Source organism: Vicugna pacos, chromosome 7 (genome assembly GCF_048564905.1).
Source record: "Vicugna pacos chromosome 7, VicPac4, whole genome shotgun sequence".
NCBI classification, from domain to species: domain Eukaryota; kingdom Metazoa; phylum Chordata; class Mammalia; order Artiodactyla; family Camelidae; genus Vicugna; species Vicugna pacos.
Genome location: NC_132993.1, coordinates 78,974,755 through 78,988,895, shown reverse-complemented (window position 1 = coordinate 78,988,895; position 14,141 = coordinate 78,974,755). Strand labels below are relative to the sequence as shown.

The 14,141-nt window shown below is 43.7% G+C and overlaps 1 protein-coding gene across 1 annotated transcript in view; it reads right to left on the bottom strand.

Annotated features, from left to right (window-relative positions):
- The window catches only part of EPDR1 (ependymin related 1), a 29,243-nt gene extending 17,931 nt beyond the window's left edge, over positions 1 to 11,312 (bottom strand). The window contains 2 exon segments of the mRNA XM_072965230.1: positions 10,670 to 11,117; positions 11,120 to 11,312. Coding sequence (XP_072821331.1) covers positions 10,670 to 11,117; positions 11,120 to 11,312 — 641 coding nt within the window.
- Between the last annotated feature and the right edge of the window lie 2,829 nt (positions 11,313 to 14,141).

Genomic DNA, 14,141 nt, shown 5'->3' with positions numbered 1-14,141 from the left:
AGTGAGAGTCATGACAAGGGGCTGTGACATCACTGCATGTATGTCATTTTGCCCTTCAGTTTCTTGTTTATATTTGAAATCACTAAAAATAATTAGACTCCTTATAGGTGTGAGTGTGGGAAACATGAGTCTTCATATTCTGCCAGCTGAAATATCAGTTGGAAAAACCTTCCTGAAAAGCAAAGTTATCAAAAATTTATTAATGTGCAAATCCCTTTTCTATCATTGTCGTATCCAGGAATTTGTCCAAAATATTTTTAAAGTGGTACACATATAATTGCATACAACATACAAGGTTATACATGTAGTTATTTATACTAGTGAAAAATAGAGGAGAAAGAAACATAACTGTCCCATAATAAAGGACTGCTTACAGAAACTCTGTTCTTCCATTAGCCAGAGTGCCATGCAGTCATGAAAAATGATTCTGGTAAAGATTACTTAGTGGCATGAGATATAAGCACAACATTTTGTTAAATTTTAAAAATCACATTGCATGTTTCCATTTTAATTTTAGAATTGTATATACAGAAATAGAAATAAAAATCCAGAAGCACCCTATCAGGGTCATTAATCCTGGACAATAAGATTATGAGAGATCTTTCCTCTCTCTATTTTGCTCTTCTCTGTTATCTAGATATCCCACCATGAACATGTATAATGCTAGTCATCCAAACGCCATAAAAATGGTATTTATTCATTTAACATACATTACTGAGACTTACTATGTGGCAAGCACTTCTAGGAGCTGGGCTTTTGATAGTAAACCAGATGGATCAAGTTCTCCTGTCACTCCAGGCAAGAGAAACAGCCAAACATCAGATAGATGAACAAGACAGTGTCACTCAGTGACAGTGTCCTGAGGAAAACAGAATGAGAGGTGATGGAGGGTGGCCTGTAGGGTGGGCCTTGTTGGACAGTCACAGAAGGCCCCTCTGAGGAGGTGATGAGCTGAGATCTGAATGAGGAGAAGCCAGCAGTTCAAAGACTATAGAAAGATGATAAACTTAGTCAGTACGGATGAGCTTACACAATATTGTTAAATTGAAAAAAAGCCCATTATGAAACAGTATGAGCAGCAGGATATAAATTGTGCATCTAGAAATCGCCTAAGATATTTAGATGATGTTACGCATAGTCATAGTGGTTTGGCAATTATGGATAATTTTAACTTTTTTTCTCTTTGCATATCTGTATTTTAGATACCCTTTGATAATGAATATGTGTTATCATTGTTACTCATTCCCTTATTCAAAAAAATTAAGTCAGACCTGTTCTATGGTGATGGAAATAGAGCAACAACCAGAGAAAAATCCCTGACCCTATGGAGTTTTACTTTGGGTGAAAGGAGGCAGAGGAGATGAGGGAATAGACTTTAAATCTGTAAACTAAATTAAATAGTATGTTAATAAAATATTAGTAAAATATTAAATAGTAGGTAAGTATCTTGAACATAAAAGGCAGTGAAGTGGGGTGTATGCAGATGTGGAGAGGAGGGACACTCTAATTTGGGAGTGGGCCATGCAGCTTTGTAGGGAAAAGACTTTCGCGGCAGAGAAAATAACAACGCAAGTGCCAAAGGGGTACGCATGCTGAGGCTGTGAGCTGGAGTGAGTGAGCTGGCGATGAGGTGATGACAGATGGATGATGAAGTGAAGAGGCCAGAGACAAGGTGTGGGGGGGATGGGGGAGCAGGTCCCACAGGGTGGTCAGGTCCTGGCAAAAATTTACTCTGAGAGACAGAAAGGCATGGGAGGGTTCTGAGCAGACAACTGACACTTGCAACAATTTTTAGCAGAATCACTTGGACTGCTATGTTGAGAACAGACCAAAGGGAGCAAGGGCAGAAGTAGAGGGACATGTCAGGAGGCCACTTCAAAAACTGCAGGCAAGAATGATGAAGGTCTGAACCAGTATGACAGCAAAGGTGAGGTCAGATTCTGGTCTACTAGTCTGGACCTCTATCAAAATTAGAATCAATAGGGTTTGTGTATGGATTACTTGCTGTCAGTGGGAGAAAAAGAAACCAAGAATGACTCTTAAGGGTACATTCTGACCAACTGGAGTTGCTGTTAGCTGAGATAAAGAAAACTGCAAGAGGAATCCCATTCCTGGGCACATATCTGGAGGAAATGCTAATTCAAAAAGATACATGCACCCCAGTGTTCACAGCTGCACTATTTCCAATAGCCAAGGCATGGAAACAACCTAAATGTCTATCAACGGATGACTGGGTAAAGAAGATATAGGAATACTACTCAGCCATAAAAAAGAATAAAATAATGCCATTTGCAGCAACATGAGTGGACCTGGAGATTGTCATACTAAGAGAAGCCAGAAAGAGAAAGAAAAATACCATATGATATCACTTATATGTGGAATCTAAAATTTAAAAAAATGAGAAAAATGAACTTATTTACAAAACAGAAACAGACTTGCAGACATAGGAGATAAAGACATAGGACATGGTTATCAGGGGGCAAAAGGTGAGGTGGAGGGATAAATCCAGAGTTCAGGATTTGCAGATGTACACTACTATATACAAAATAAATAGCAAGGTCCTAATGTATAGCACAGGGAACTACACTGAGTACTTTGTGATCACCTATAATGAAAAAGAATATGGAAAGGAATATATATATATATCTGAATCACTATGCTGTACACCAGAAACTAACACAACATTGTAAACCAGCTATACTTCAATTTTAAACTTCAAGAGGAATACCTTTGTTTATGTGCGGGGGAGGCATTCGTTTTAGACATGCTGAGTTTGAAGTCACTATTAGAGATCCAAATGAAGAACTCAGCCAAGCACTGGGATATATGGGTGCAGAGTTCAGGATAGAGCCCTAGGCTGGAGATGGATGTGCGGGAGTCCTTCATGGAAAGATGGCTTTGGAAGCCATGATCTAGATGAGATTGCCAAAAGAGGGGTCTAGACGGAAGAATAAAGGGATGGAGAGCCTGAGCCCTGGAACATTCCACCATTAATGATCCAGGAGAAGAGGAGGAAGAGCAAAGGAGACAGAGAAGGAAAGAAAATGAGGGGGAAGGAGGGAAACTAGGAGAGTGTGGTGTCCTGAAAGCCACGTGAAGAAAGTACATCAAGATGGAGGAAATGACCAACAGTAAAATGAGGACTGATAGAGGATCACTTGATTAACAATGTAGCACGTCCTGCTCTTGACCAGAGCCGTTTCAGTAGAGTTGTGATGGTGAAAGTCTGATTGGATGGGGTCCAAGAGAGCATGGGAGGACAGAAATTGGAGTTAGTGAGAGCTATGCTTTAAATAGAAGGGGAGAATGGGGTTTCAGTTAGTAAGATCAAGAGAAGAATTTTTTTTTCTTTAAAGCTGGGTAAAATAAAATAAATTATAAAGGGGGAAAATAGAAGATTTTTTACTGGAATTGGGGAAATATAAGCCTATCGCATTTATTCCAGGAAAAACAAACCACTAATTGGTGGAATATTTTCAGATCTTTGGGCACTTTGCCCCTGACCATCATCTTTGAGGTCAGAATCAGGAAGAAACAGTTCAAGGTTAATGGAGAGAAGAAAGATGTTTTCAAAGCAGTATGGTGACCACCTCTGGCTTCTATTTATGAGTTAGTCTTATATCTCACCAGTCCTTTTACTCTCCTGGGCTTATCTTCCTTGGGACTTCTTTTTCTTCACTTCTTACTTCTTCCACATCCCAGCATCAACCCTTTGAAATCCAGGGTCAGTAGACCCACAGAATTAAGACTCTTAAAGCAAACTTTATCTGCTTCCAAGAAAACCTCTTTCTTGAAGAAAAACTCAGTATTGCAAATCAGCATGGTTTTTTTTTTTTTTCGAGGATCAAAATGCCACAAAGCAGTCAGACTTCCTGAGCTAATAAAAAGAAAATACTGGCTCCAGCCATCCAAGATCAAGAGGAGGGGATAAGGGCAAAGGAATAATTCTCCTGAAATTCTGAAAGTCATAATTTCTTAAAATGAAAGCCCCATGCAAAACAGGGCTTGAGATCAAATAAATTTGTTGAATATTTCATACTAATTTACCTCCCCAGCTGCACAGACACATTCCGAAGATTGTCAATGATGTTACCCTGAGAAATAAGAGAAAAAAGGAAAAAATGTAACCTGACCTTCCTTTCCCCCTCATTAAACAATTTAGTCTCAAGGCGTTAGGCAGGGCCAAGCAAGGTAGGTGTCTGCATGGCCTGGCCTGGGGTGCAGAGCCCAAGTGGAAGGGCAGAGCCCCACAGGAAGGCATCCATGCGGGGAGAGGGTATCATAGCAACGCCTGATTGGTTACCAACTGTAATTGAATAACGGGAGCCAGTTTTCTCACTTCTGAAAAAGGAGTTGCAAAAATGAACAGGAGAAAAAGAAAAAAAAAAAGAGGACACTAACGAAGTCACCTACAAAACAGAAACAGACTCGCAGACATATAAAACAATCTCATGTTTACCGGGGGTAAGGGGGTCGGAAGGGATAAATTTGGGAGTTTGAGATTTCCAAATGTTAGCCATCTTATATAAAAATAGATTAAAAACAAATTTCTTCTGTATAGCACAGGGAAATATATTCAATATCTTGTAATATGTTTTTATGAAAAGGAATATATGTATGTATATACATAACTGGGACATTGTGCTGTACAACAGAAATTGACACATTGTAACTGACTATACTTCAGTTTAAAAAAAAAAGAACGGGAGAAAACTAGAATGATTCATGTGATGGTGGATTCGAATTAGAGGTATTGATAGAAACATCTCTATGTATTAGAACTGGAAGCTTAAAAATAAATGCAGATGTAAATGTATGTATGTGTGTGTGTGTGAATGAGTGAGTGACTGCATGTGTGTGTGTGTGTGTGTGTATTCAAACCTATATCTTCTTGCTTTGTCCAGTGAGAAGGTCTGGAAGCAGCACGACCCAATAGACATGGGCACAACTAGAGCAGGGACCTTGGCTTCCAAATATTATTCTCCAGGAAAAGTAACCAGAGCCTCTTGAGAAATGGCTTATTCCAAGACTCTGGCAGGGAAAGTACAGATGATGTTGGAATATCTTGCCAGAAAGCAAGAAAGTGCTCAAAGAATAAGAAAGACATGTCAAAAGAACATAGAAGCCAACTTGAAGAGGTTCCCACTGGCCAGATCTGGGACAATGGGAATGTCAAACAAACAATGAGAGCAAATGTGATCCAATGAGAATCCTTGAGTCTGTGCTGATATAAATAAGTGAATACAGTGAAACTTTAATGAAGAATGGCTATGTACAGTTCTTAAAATATCTCCTTCTAAAATACTTACTAATTACAAAGTTTCAAAGTGCCACTTCACACTGAAGAATTTTTGCAGACTTAATTCAGATAATCAAGTGATCAAAGTAAGCATCCAGATGCAGTAAGAACAGCCTTACCCTGTGATGTTCCAACCACAGGTGAATCACCTAAATCTAATTATGAGGAAACATCAGACAAACCCAAATCAAGGAATCCTACCAAATAACTGGCCTGTCATCTTCAAAAGTATTGAAGTACAAGAAAGAACGAGGGACTGTTCCAAACAGAAAGAGATTCAAAAGACATGACACCTAAATGCAATGCTTGACTATAAACTGGGTCCTTCTGCTACAAAGAACATAAAAAGCACAACTAGCAAAATCTGAATGAAACCTGAATTTCAGATGGCAGAAATGAGCACATGTTAATTTCCTGATTTTTATGGTTGTGTTGCAGTTAACACAGGAGAACTTCCCTGTTCATAGGAAATACCTACTGAAGTATCAAGTTGGCAACTCACTCTCAAAGGTTCAGGGGGGAAAAATGTCTATGGACTGTAATTGAAAGTTTTCTGTAAGTGTAAGATAGTTTCAAAATAAAATTATATATTTGGAGAGGAAAAAAACCCTTATCCTGATTCTCAAACACGTGGGCCTTGAAGTTGCCTACTGTGACAACGTCCATTGGAGTTAATCTTCCACAGCAGATCCTTGGAGGGGCACTTCTGCAAACAGTCCGATTCAACCCCTTCGTATTACGGGGGTGTCCACCGAGAGAAGAGCCTTCTGAGTTTGGAGCCAAAGCATTTCAAGGCAGCCCTTTTCTTCTCTACACATGAACACAGACTTAGAAGAAAGAAAGGAGAAGGAAGAAAAAGAACTCTGAATTTATCTACACAAAGGGACAAGTTGAGAAAAAATTTAGAATCTATGTCAAGTTTCATTGCATCTTAGTAGAAACAGGAATCAGCCTAAATTATAAGCAAGGTGCAATGAATGCTCTTACGGTATCATTTAATCTTATCTGTATCTAGTTTTTAAGGAAGAAGCCCTAAATATTATTTAGTATAAACACTGTAGATATCATTAAAATCAAATTTAAAAATGAAAAACACTGACGTTCCGAGAAGTGAAGGACCTTGTGGTGAAGCCAGGATTAGAAGCCATGTTTGGCAGCCCACGATGTCTAAATGGCTGCCCGTGCTCTCTCCACTACCCTGGGTGGTTTTCTCTAAGAATAGAGAAGAGACATTTCTCTGTTCTCCAAGACATAGGATGCTCTGGGAAAACTGAGACAGATGAGCTGATCATACCAGAATAAGAATCCACTTGCCACTCCATTTAAAACATAGTTTTCTTTTCATCTTTTACCAAAAAAAAAAACAACAACAACAAAAAAAACCCACACATGTAGGACTGATTGGCAGTTGAATAATCTTCTAAGATATATCCCTAACTTACCAATTATATATTCTTTTAAGCCTCTCTTCTCTTTGCATCAGCAACTTCATTAATTCCAACTCCTAATCCACTAGTTTGTAAATGGGAGCAGTAAATTACTGGTAACCTAACAAAATTCATTCAGTATCTACATTGCTTCTCCCATAAAGTTCACTGTGTTACTGAAATGTAAAATAATCTTGTTTTCCCTTTGGTCTTCCAAATGTAATATTTACAAGTTTACAGGAAAGACGGTTGGAACCAGAAAACAAAACAGTATCAATTACTAATATTTCCCATTCTCTGCTAAGGCTTGTCTTATCTGAAGCTTGTAAAGTTAGTTAATCTTTTCCATCATCTCAGGGAGAAGAAAGCCTGGAAAATCCTAGTCAACTATCAGTGGGATTTTCCATAACTATCTGGATGTAAAATAAAAATCTTAAGAAGTTGATCCAATTCTAAAACTTACTTCTCCACTTACTAATAAATATGAAGAGACAACACATCCATATTTTCTTCAAATAACATCTGGTATCTTGGCCAGCCTGCTAATACCTGAAAAAGTTTCTGAGTTTGTTCCAACAAATCTACATTTCAAGAGCTTAAAAATGTGTTTATGCACTAAACATTCTTTTCACCATCTGACTTAGGGCCAAAAATGGGACTGGGAGGCAGAACCTTGCCAGGAAATTGAAAAGAAGGGAATAAAATTGTCTTCTCAGAGCTAAACTGTGAAATCAACATGATACATCAGGACAGAGAAATGAGAAATCACCACATAGGGACAAAAAAGCTTCCAGGCCAGCAAGATTTGGCTGTGACTCTACTAAAGATGCAAGACACTGTGACAACATCTAAAGACTAAACTAATCTAAAGACTAAACTAATCGATCATGGAGTCATAGAAGAAGAAAGGTGGCTAAGACAACCTGAGCAATACCCTCCAAGACTCCATGCAGAGTGGAGGGAGCCTGGACCAGCAGCATTGTGGAAGCATAAAGTCAGCGACAAGGCATCTCTGTGGTGAAATGAGTGCATCACTTTATCTTCACCTGATTACCCTGGGCTGGCCTGTCTTATGCATGATGGAGAGCACAACATTGAGTGTACAGCCTGGCCTAGAGCAGGCAATCATTAGACCTCATGAACCTGCCTGCAACCTGATTATAATTTGGCTCTCCGCAGAGTTCTGCCTACAGGGAGAGAATGACCTAGTCGATTTGAGAATTCTGGCCCCCTTGCCAGCTATAGCACTCACTGAAATAGATAGCGTAGCATCTGAGCTCGCTTACTCCTCCTCAGCTCCCTTGAATGTGCTGCCGGATCAAGTTTCTGAGCCTGCAGGGCAGGCAGCATGGCTCTGTGCCAAGGCAAGTTCACCGGGATGGCGATGATGGTGGGGCCGAGGACCACTGGGGCCACATGCTGAGTACCTTTTGCCCATACTGTGTGCTTTACATACTTAAACTCATTTCATCCCCGTAACAATGCAATAACTTAGGCATTAGTAGTATTCTCATTGATTACCCAAAGACCCAGATTAGGAATCTGGATTCAGACACAGATTTGTCTGACTCAAAAGCCTAACCCCATTAAATTATGAAAATACTACCTTGGGGTGGCAGGGATGAACACTGTCCTTCTCCTGGCCACTCTCCTCTGTGTCAGCAGTGTGCTTTGGGCCATTCCAGTCCATCTTCGACACGAGTGTTTATCAGTATGCCACTACTGCACAAGGCTTCACGGCAATGCACACAGAGAGCAGCACTTGACTCTTAATCAGAAGTGCAGAAAGCCAAACCCCATCTCAGGGGACAGTATCGCCATCTACTCCATGCCATCAGCACCGTTAGCTTCAAAAGCCAAAAATGACTCTTCCCTCCCCCTCAGCACCCTGCAACATACCATCTAATCCTTTGCACCTCCTCCAATAACCCTCTTCAGTATCCTCAATACTTCCCTAATGCATCCCGGCCACTTCTCCCCATCACCATTTCCACTCCCCATTTTCACCTGGATATCTCTGTAGATGTTTTGGCTTCTTCTCTTGTTCTTCTTTATTCTCAATGATACATCCTGTGCTCTTTATAAAGCCCAATCATGGCAGTCCACTGTTCAAATATCCTCCCATAGACCCCCAACATCCCACCATACTCCATGCTTCCGTCTAACAGTGGTTGGCCTGCAGTTCTTGGAATAGACTCAGCCTTGTCTGCGGCAGGATGTCCTGGAATACACCCACATCCCCCTGGACCAGTCTTCCCTCCACACCATCTCTAGTCAGCTCGTATGAAGGCTCAGGGACTCGCTAATGTTTCACCTCCTCCAAGAAGCCTGGGTCAGATGCCCGCCTGAGATGCTCTCACACACCAAGTTCATCCCTCACCCCACCAGATGGAACTTTTCTTTACCTGACTCCACCCCCGAACTATGACCTCCCTGAAGCCCAGGACCTACTCTGATTATACACAATGCCTGAAATGAAAAAAACACATGTTGAATGAATGAACAAACGAACAAGAGCCTGGTACATCGCAGATGTCAGAATCCACTCAACTTCCTCAAGTCCCAGCTCTGTGATCTTGAGGAAGTTGTTTCATCTCCTTGGACCTCAGATGCTCTGTCTGTAAAATGGAGATCATAAAACCTGCATTGTCACGTTGTTGTGAGATTCAAACTAAATCCTATTTTATGTGGACCATCCTCAACACCATGCCTGGTACAAAATCAGTACTCGCATCTTGTTTTTTGCTATTATTATTACAAAGTCCTTGGAGCCCTAACCGAAAACATTTGTGTCCTTGAAAGGCCTCACAGATGTTCCCAGTCCCCCATGATGACTCGGCTGCTCCAGGCCTCCTCAGCACTCAGTTTACATCACATAACACACTATCTGGCACTCCTGAATATACAGCTTTGAAAGGTCCTAGCACTTTTGTGCTGCCTTCGAGATACCTAATCCTTCAGCAGAGGCTTTTAGGTGAAATGATATGAAATTTGCCCCCATATTACTGCCCACGAGAGCCTTAAACCTTGGACATTCACATGCCACTTCCTGGGAGGCCAGCATAACCCTGGGAGGAAAACACAGGGAGAAACAGGAACAGGGAGTTGACAGGTGGCAATCCCAAAATAGAAATCAGGTCTTGAGAGGGGTCAGAAGCAAAAGGAGGTCTCAGAAAGAGGCTGTCCTTTGTCACAACAGATGTGGAAAGGTGAATTATGACTAGTGGGTAAAAAAAACATTGTGGCATAACCCCTCTGTGGAATATTGTGCAGCCATTAAAAATAGGGGCCAACTAATAAAATGGCAAATAATACATACGAGATCATGTTATATAAAAATGATACAGATAATACAGGCTTTTTGACAGTATGTAAAACTTGCTTAAAAGAAAACTGAAGGGAGTAAACCAAAATTTTAACGGTTGTGACAGGGTGATGAGTTTATTTTCTTTGATTCCATATACCTTTTGCAGCGTTGTGACATTTCTTTAAAATGTAAAATAATAGAAACAATTCTTGAAAATATATATACTCTGCGTGCCTCCCTCGCAGATGGCTCCTGGAAGAGGTATTGGAGAAGGCACTCCCTAGGCTGAAGGGGACGCCAAGAGCCACGAGGCTGACTCAGCAGCATTCGAATGAGGGCGAACGCGGGCGAACGCGGGCCTGGGGGCGCCCGGACGGTTTGTTGTTGTTGTTGTTTTGTTTTTTTGCCGGCCACCGCCTGGCTGGGTATCACTGAGTGTCCTCGGCAGGCCGCCTTCGGTGGGCCCAGCGCACCACCCAGCCCCCGACTGTGCTGTCCCCCAGCGATCCTCTGGCGAAGTTTCAATATGATGGGAGGGAGGTGCCTCGAGCGGCTGGAAACCCCGCGCCCCCGCGCAGCCCCCGCGACCTCGCCCTCCCCGGGCCGCCCCCGCCGCGCCCCCCGCGCCCCGCGTACCTCTTGCAGGGGATCAGCGCCTTCTTCTCGTCCAGCACTCGCACGCGCTGGTTAAGCCCGTCGTAGGAGAGCAGGGCGCGGCTGTTGCGCCCGGTGCTCTGCCGGTACAGCACCTGGCGCCCCTCCCACTGCTGTGGCGCCTGGCACGGGCCCTGAGCCCCCCGGGAGGCCCCGGCCCCCAGTGCCGTCGCCCCCGGGCCGTCGAGACTGCCCAGCGCCCAGACCCAGAGGCTGCCCAGCAGCCAGGCGCCCAGGGCCCCTCGGGCCACGCGGAGAGGAGCGCGCCCCGGCATCGCGGTCCGCCGCGCCCGCCGCCCCCGAGGCCCAGCCCGAACCAAAGGGGGCGCTGAGCAGCCTTGGCGCAGCGCGGTCTGGGCGCGGGCGGCGGCGCGGGGCTCCCTCGTCCTGTTGCCGGAGTGCGGTCTCGGCCAAGTCGCCGCCGGTCCGGCGGCGGCCTTTACCGCTGTCGGAATCCGGACGCTCTAGGCCAGGGAGCTGGTATCGTGGCCTCGGGAAAGCTCCGATGAATCGTGCGGGAGCCGTTTCTGCCTGGGCCGCTGCCTGCTGCAGCTTGTTTTCACTTGCTCTCTGCTGCCAACAGGAAATGCAGTGGCAGTGGTGCCACTAGCATCCTGAAGGGCATCCGCGTTTTAAAAGGGGGGAAGGGTGGTGGTACGATGTGAAGAGATTTGTTTCTTGGCTAACTTGAGTGTTCAGCAGGTGGGACAAACTCAAGGTCAAGGTCGGTAAAGCAAGGCTGCTGCACATGCTATGCCCCACAGACCTTGTCCCTTTGTCAAAATTGCCACCTTATAACTCCAAATTAAAAATAGAAGGATCCCTTCCTGAAGAAACGACACCAGCCATTCCTCGTGGCCGTTTGGCAGCCCGCAATCCCAGTACTGAGCCTGCGGGACTAGAAAATAGACCCTTGCGTTTGAGCTGAGGTCTCAGGGACTTTCCTCGAGGCCACATTTGCAGTGAGACTGCTCTCCTCACCCATCACCTGACAGTACCACAGGCCGAGAGGTCTGTGTGTCTGGGAGTTTAGGATCAAGAACAAGGTTCATTGGGTATATGGTATATGTTTGTGCAATGTTAGGATCTGTAATATGAAATCAAGAAAAAAAAGAAGCAACTTTTTTTTTAAGACCCTTGGTTTCCAAGTTTATAGCATCTCTTTACTTGATCTGCATGTCAAGGGTGAGGAAGAGTGAGGGAGGTGAAAGGAGGAGAGGGCATTCCTGGATGAGAGACAAATGTGTGGACAGGAGAAAATGAGTGTGATGCTGGGGTTCAGGTATGAGGCAGAGGGTGGTCTGGAGCGAGATCACTCAGGGCCTTGAACACCGTTTTATGGACTTGTTACTAATATGGAGTGTTGTTGGAGCCATCCATAAATGTAAAGCCAGGTAGGGGCATCATCAGGTCTAGGAAGCTCACCCAGATTAGGGAGAATGGCAGGACCAGGCAGAGAGCATGACCCAGGCAAGAGATACTGTCTGAGCTAAGGCTGTGGTTGAGGAGATGCAGAGGGTAGAAGACCTGGGAACTAGAGAGAAGGATTTAGACTCAGAGGAAGAGGTTTCTGGTTTGGCCCCTGGGAGTTCAGTCCCAAGTGAGAGAAGAAGACAAACTCAGTTTCGGATTGGCTGGTTTTGAGCTGACTCTGGGATATACAGATGGAAATACCCAGGAGACAGTTGGATAACACTTCCAGAGAGCAGCAGGGCTAGGGTTCTGAATTTGGAAGCCATTGACTGAAGCCAGAGAGGAGAGGAGAACAGTGATTTTCCACCCAGGGTGACTTTGTGCCCCAGGGGACAGTGGGTAATATCTAGACATTTTTGATGATCACAGTGGAGTGAGGGGGTAAGCTGCCACTGGCATCTAGTGGGAGGAGACCAGCGATACTACTATACTCCCCACAGTGTTCAGGACAGCCCCCCACCACTCTCCCAATGAAGAATTTTCCAGCCCCACTGTCAGTAATGCAGAGGCTGAGAAACCCCGGAACAGCACAGAGTGGGAAGAAGGCTGAGGACGGAGCCCTAGAGAACCCCAGATGTGCGAAGGACGGGCAGAGAAGCAGGCCCTTGAGGAGACTGTACAGGAGCCACCAAAGAGAAGCCACTGACAGGGGAGCTTCCCCAGTTACACAAGCTTTTGGCAACTCAGTATCAAGTAATGGACTGAGTGCTAATGCAGGGCAAGAAGAGGGAGGCTGGCTGACAGACTTTCCAGATGAATCCCTTGCAGCTGCCAGCCCCACCCAAACACTAAGGATAAACTACTGACAGATCCAATGGGATAAGCAAAGAGCTACATGGAGAAAGGATTCTTTTTTTTTTCAACTTTATTTTTTTAATTGAAGTATAGTTGATTTACAATGTTGTGTTCCTGGTGTACAGTATAGGGATTCAGCTACAAATATATTTTTTTCATATTCTTTTTCATGTGTATTACAAGCTACTGAATGTAGTTCCCTGTGCTATACAGTAGGACCTTGCTGTTTTGCTATTTTATATATGGTAGTTTGTGCCTGCTAACCCCAGACTCCTAATTTATCCCTCCCAACCTCTTTCTCCCTGGTAACCATAAGTTTGTTTTCTGTCTGTGAGTCTCTTTCTGTTTGGTAGTTAAGTTCATTTGTATCATTCTTTGAGAGTCCACATATAAGTGATATCATATGATATTTGCCTTTCTGTCTGACTTATTTCACTTAGTATGACAATTTCCAGGTGCATCCATGTTGCTGCAAATGGCATTATTTCATTCTTTTTTATGGCTGAGTAGTATTCCATTGTGTGTGTGTGTGTGTGTGTGTGTGTGTGTGTGTAATACATTTTCCTTATCCAGTCATCTGTTGATGGACAATGGAGAAGGGCTGTTAACTTCTCACCCTTTCTTGAAGGACACACCATCTGAGAACATCAGGGAAGCACCTGAAATGTGGTTTGGTACTTGCATAGCTAAACTGTGAAGCAAGTTCAAACTGGCTGCAGACATCTGAGCCCTCCTCAAGATGGCCTTCCTCATCTAACTCCTAGGAAAAGGGCTGGGAGTTTAGCTCTTTCTCAGAATTCTGTCTTCTTCCCTGGTAGGAACTTGGGCTGAAAATCTTTTCACTAAGCCAGGAGTGTAGACCCATTGGACTTTACTGCTGGAAATGGCTTGAGATCTCATCGGACCTATCCCCCTTTGCTTGATATTTCGCCAGCTTTCATTGGCATCTTTGAAGCTTGATATCTGTTCTACAGAAAACTGTGATACCTGTCTAGATTGGCCTGGCTGTATTTGGACACCCAGGGCTTCCCATAAATAGAATCAGATTCCTCCAGTGAATCCTGAGATGTATTTGTCTCATTTACCCTTTCAACCTACTGTGTTTGATTCATGTTCTTCCCCCAAAATAAGAATGCATTTAAAGCTCTTAGCAGCAACCCTAGCCCCTTGCACAGGCTCAATAAAT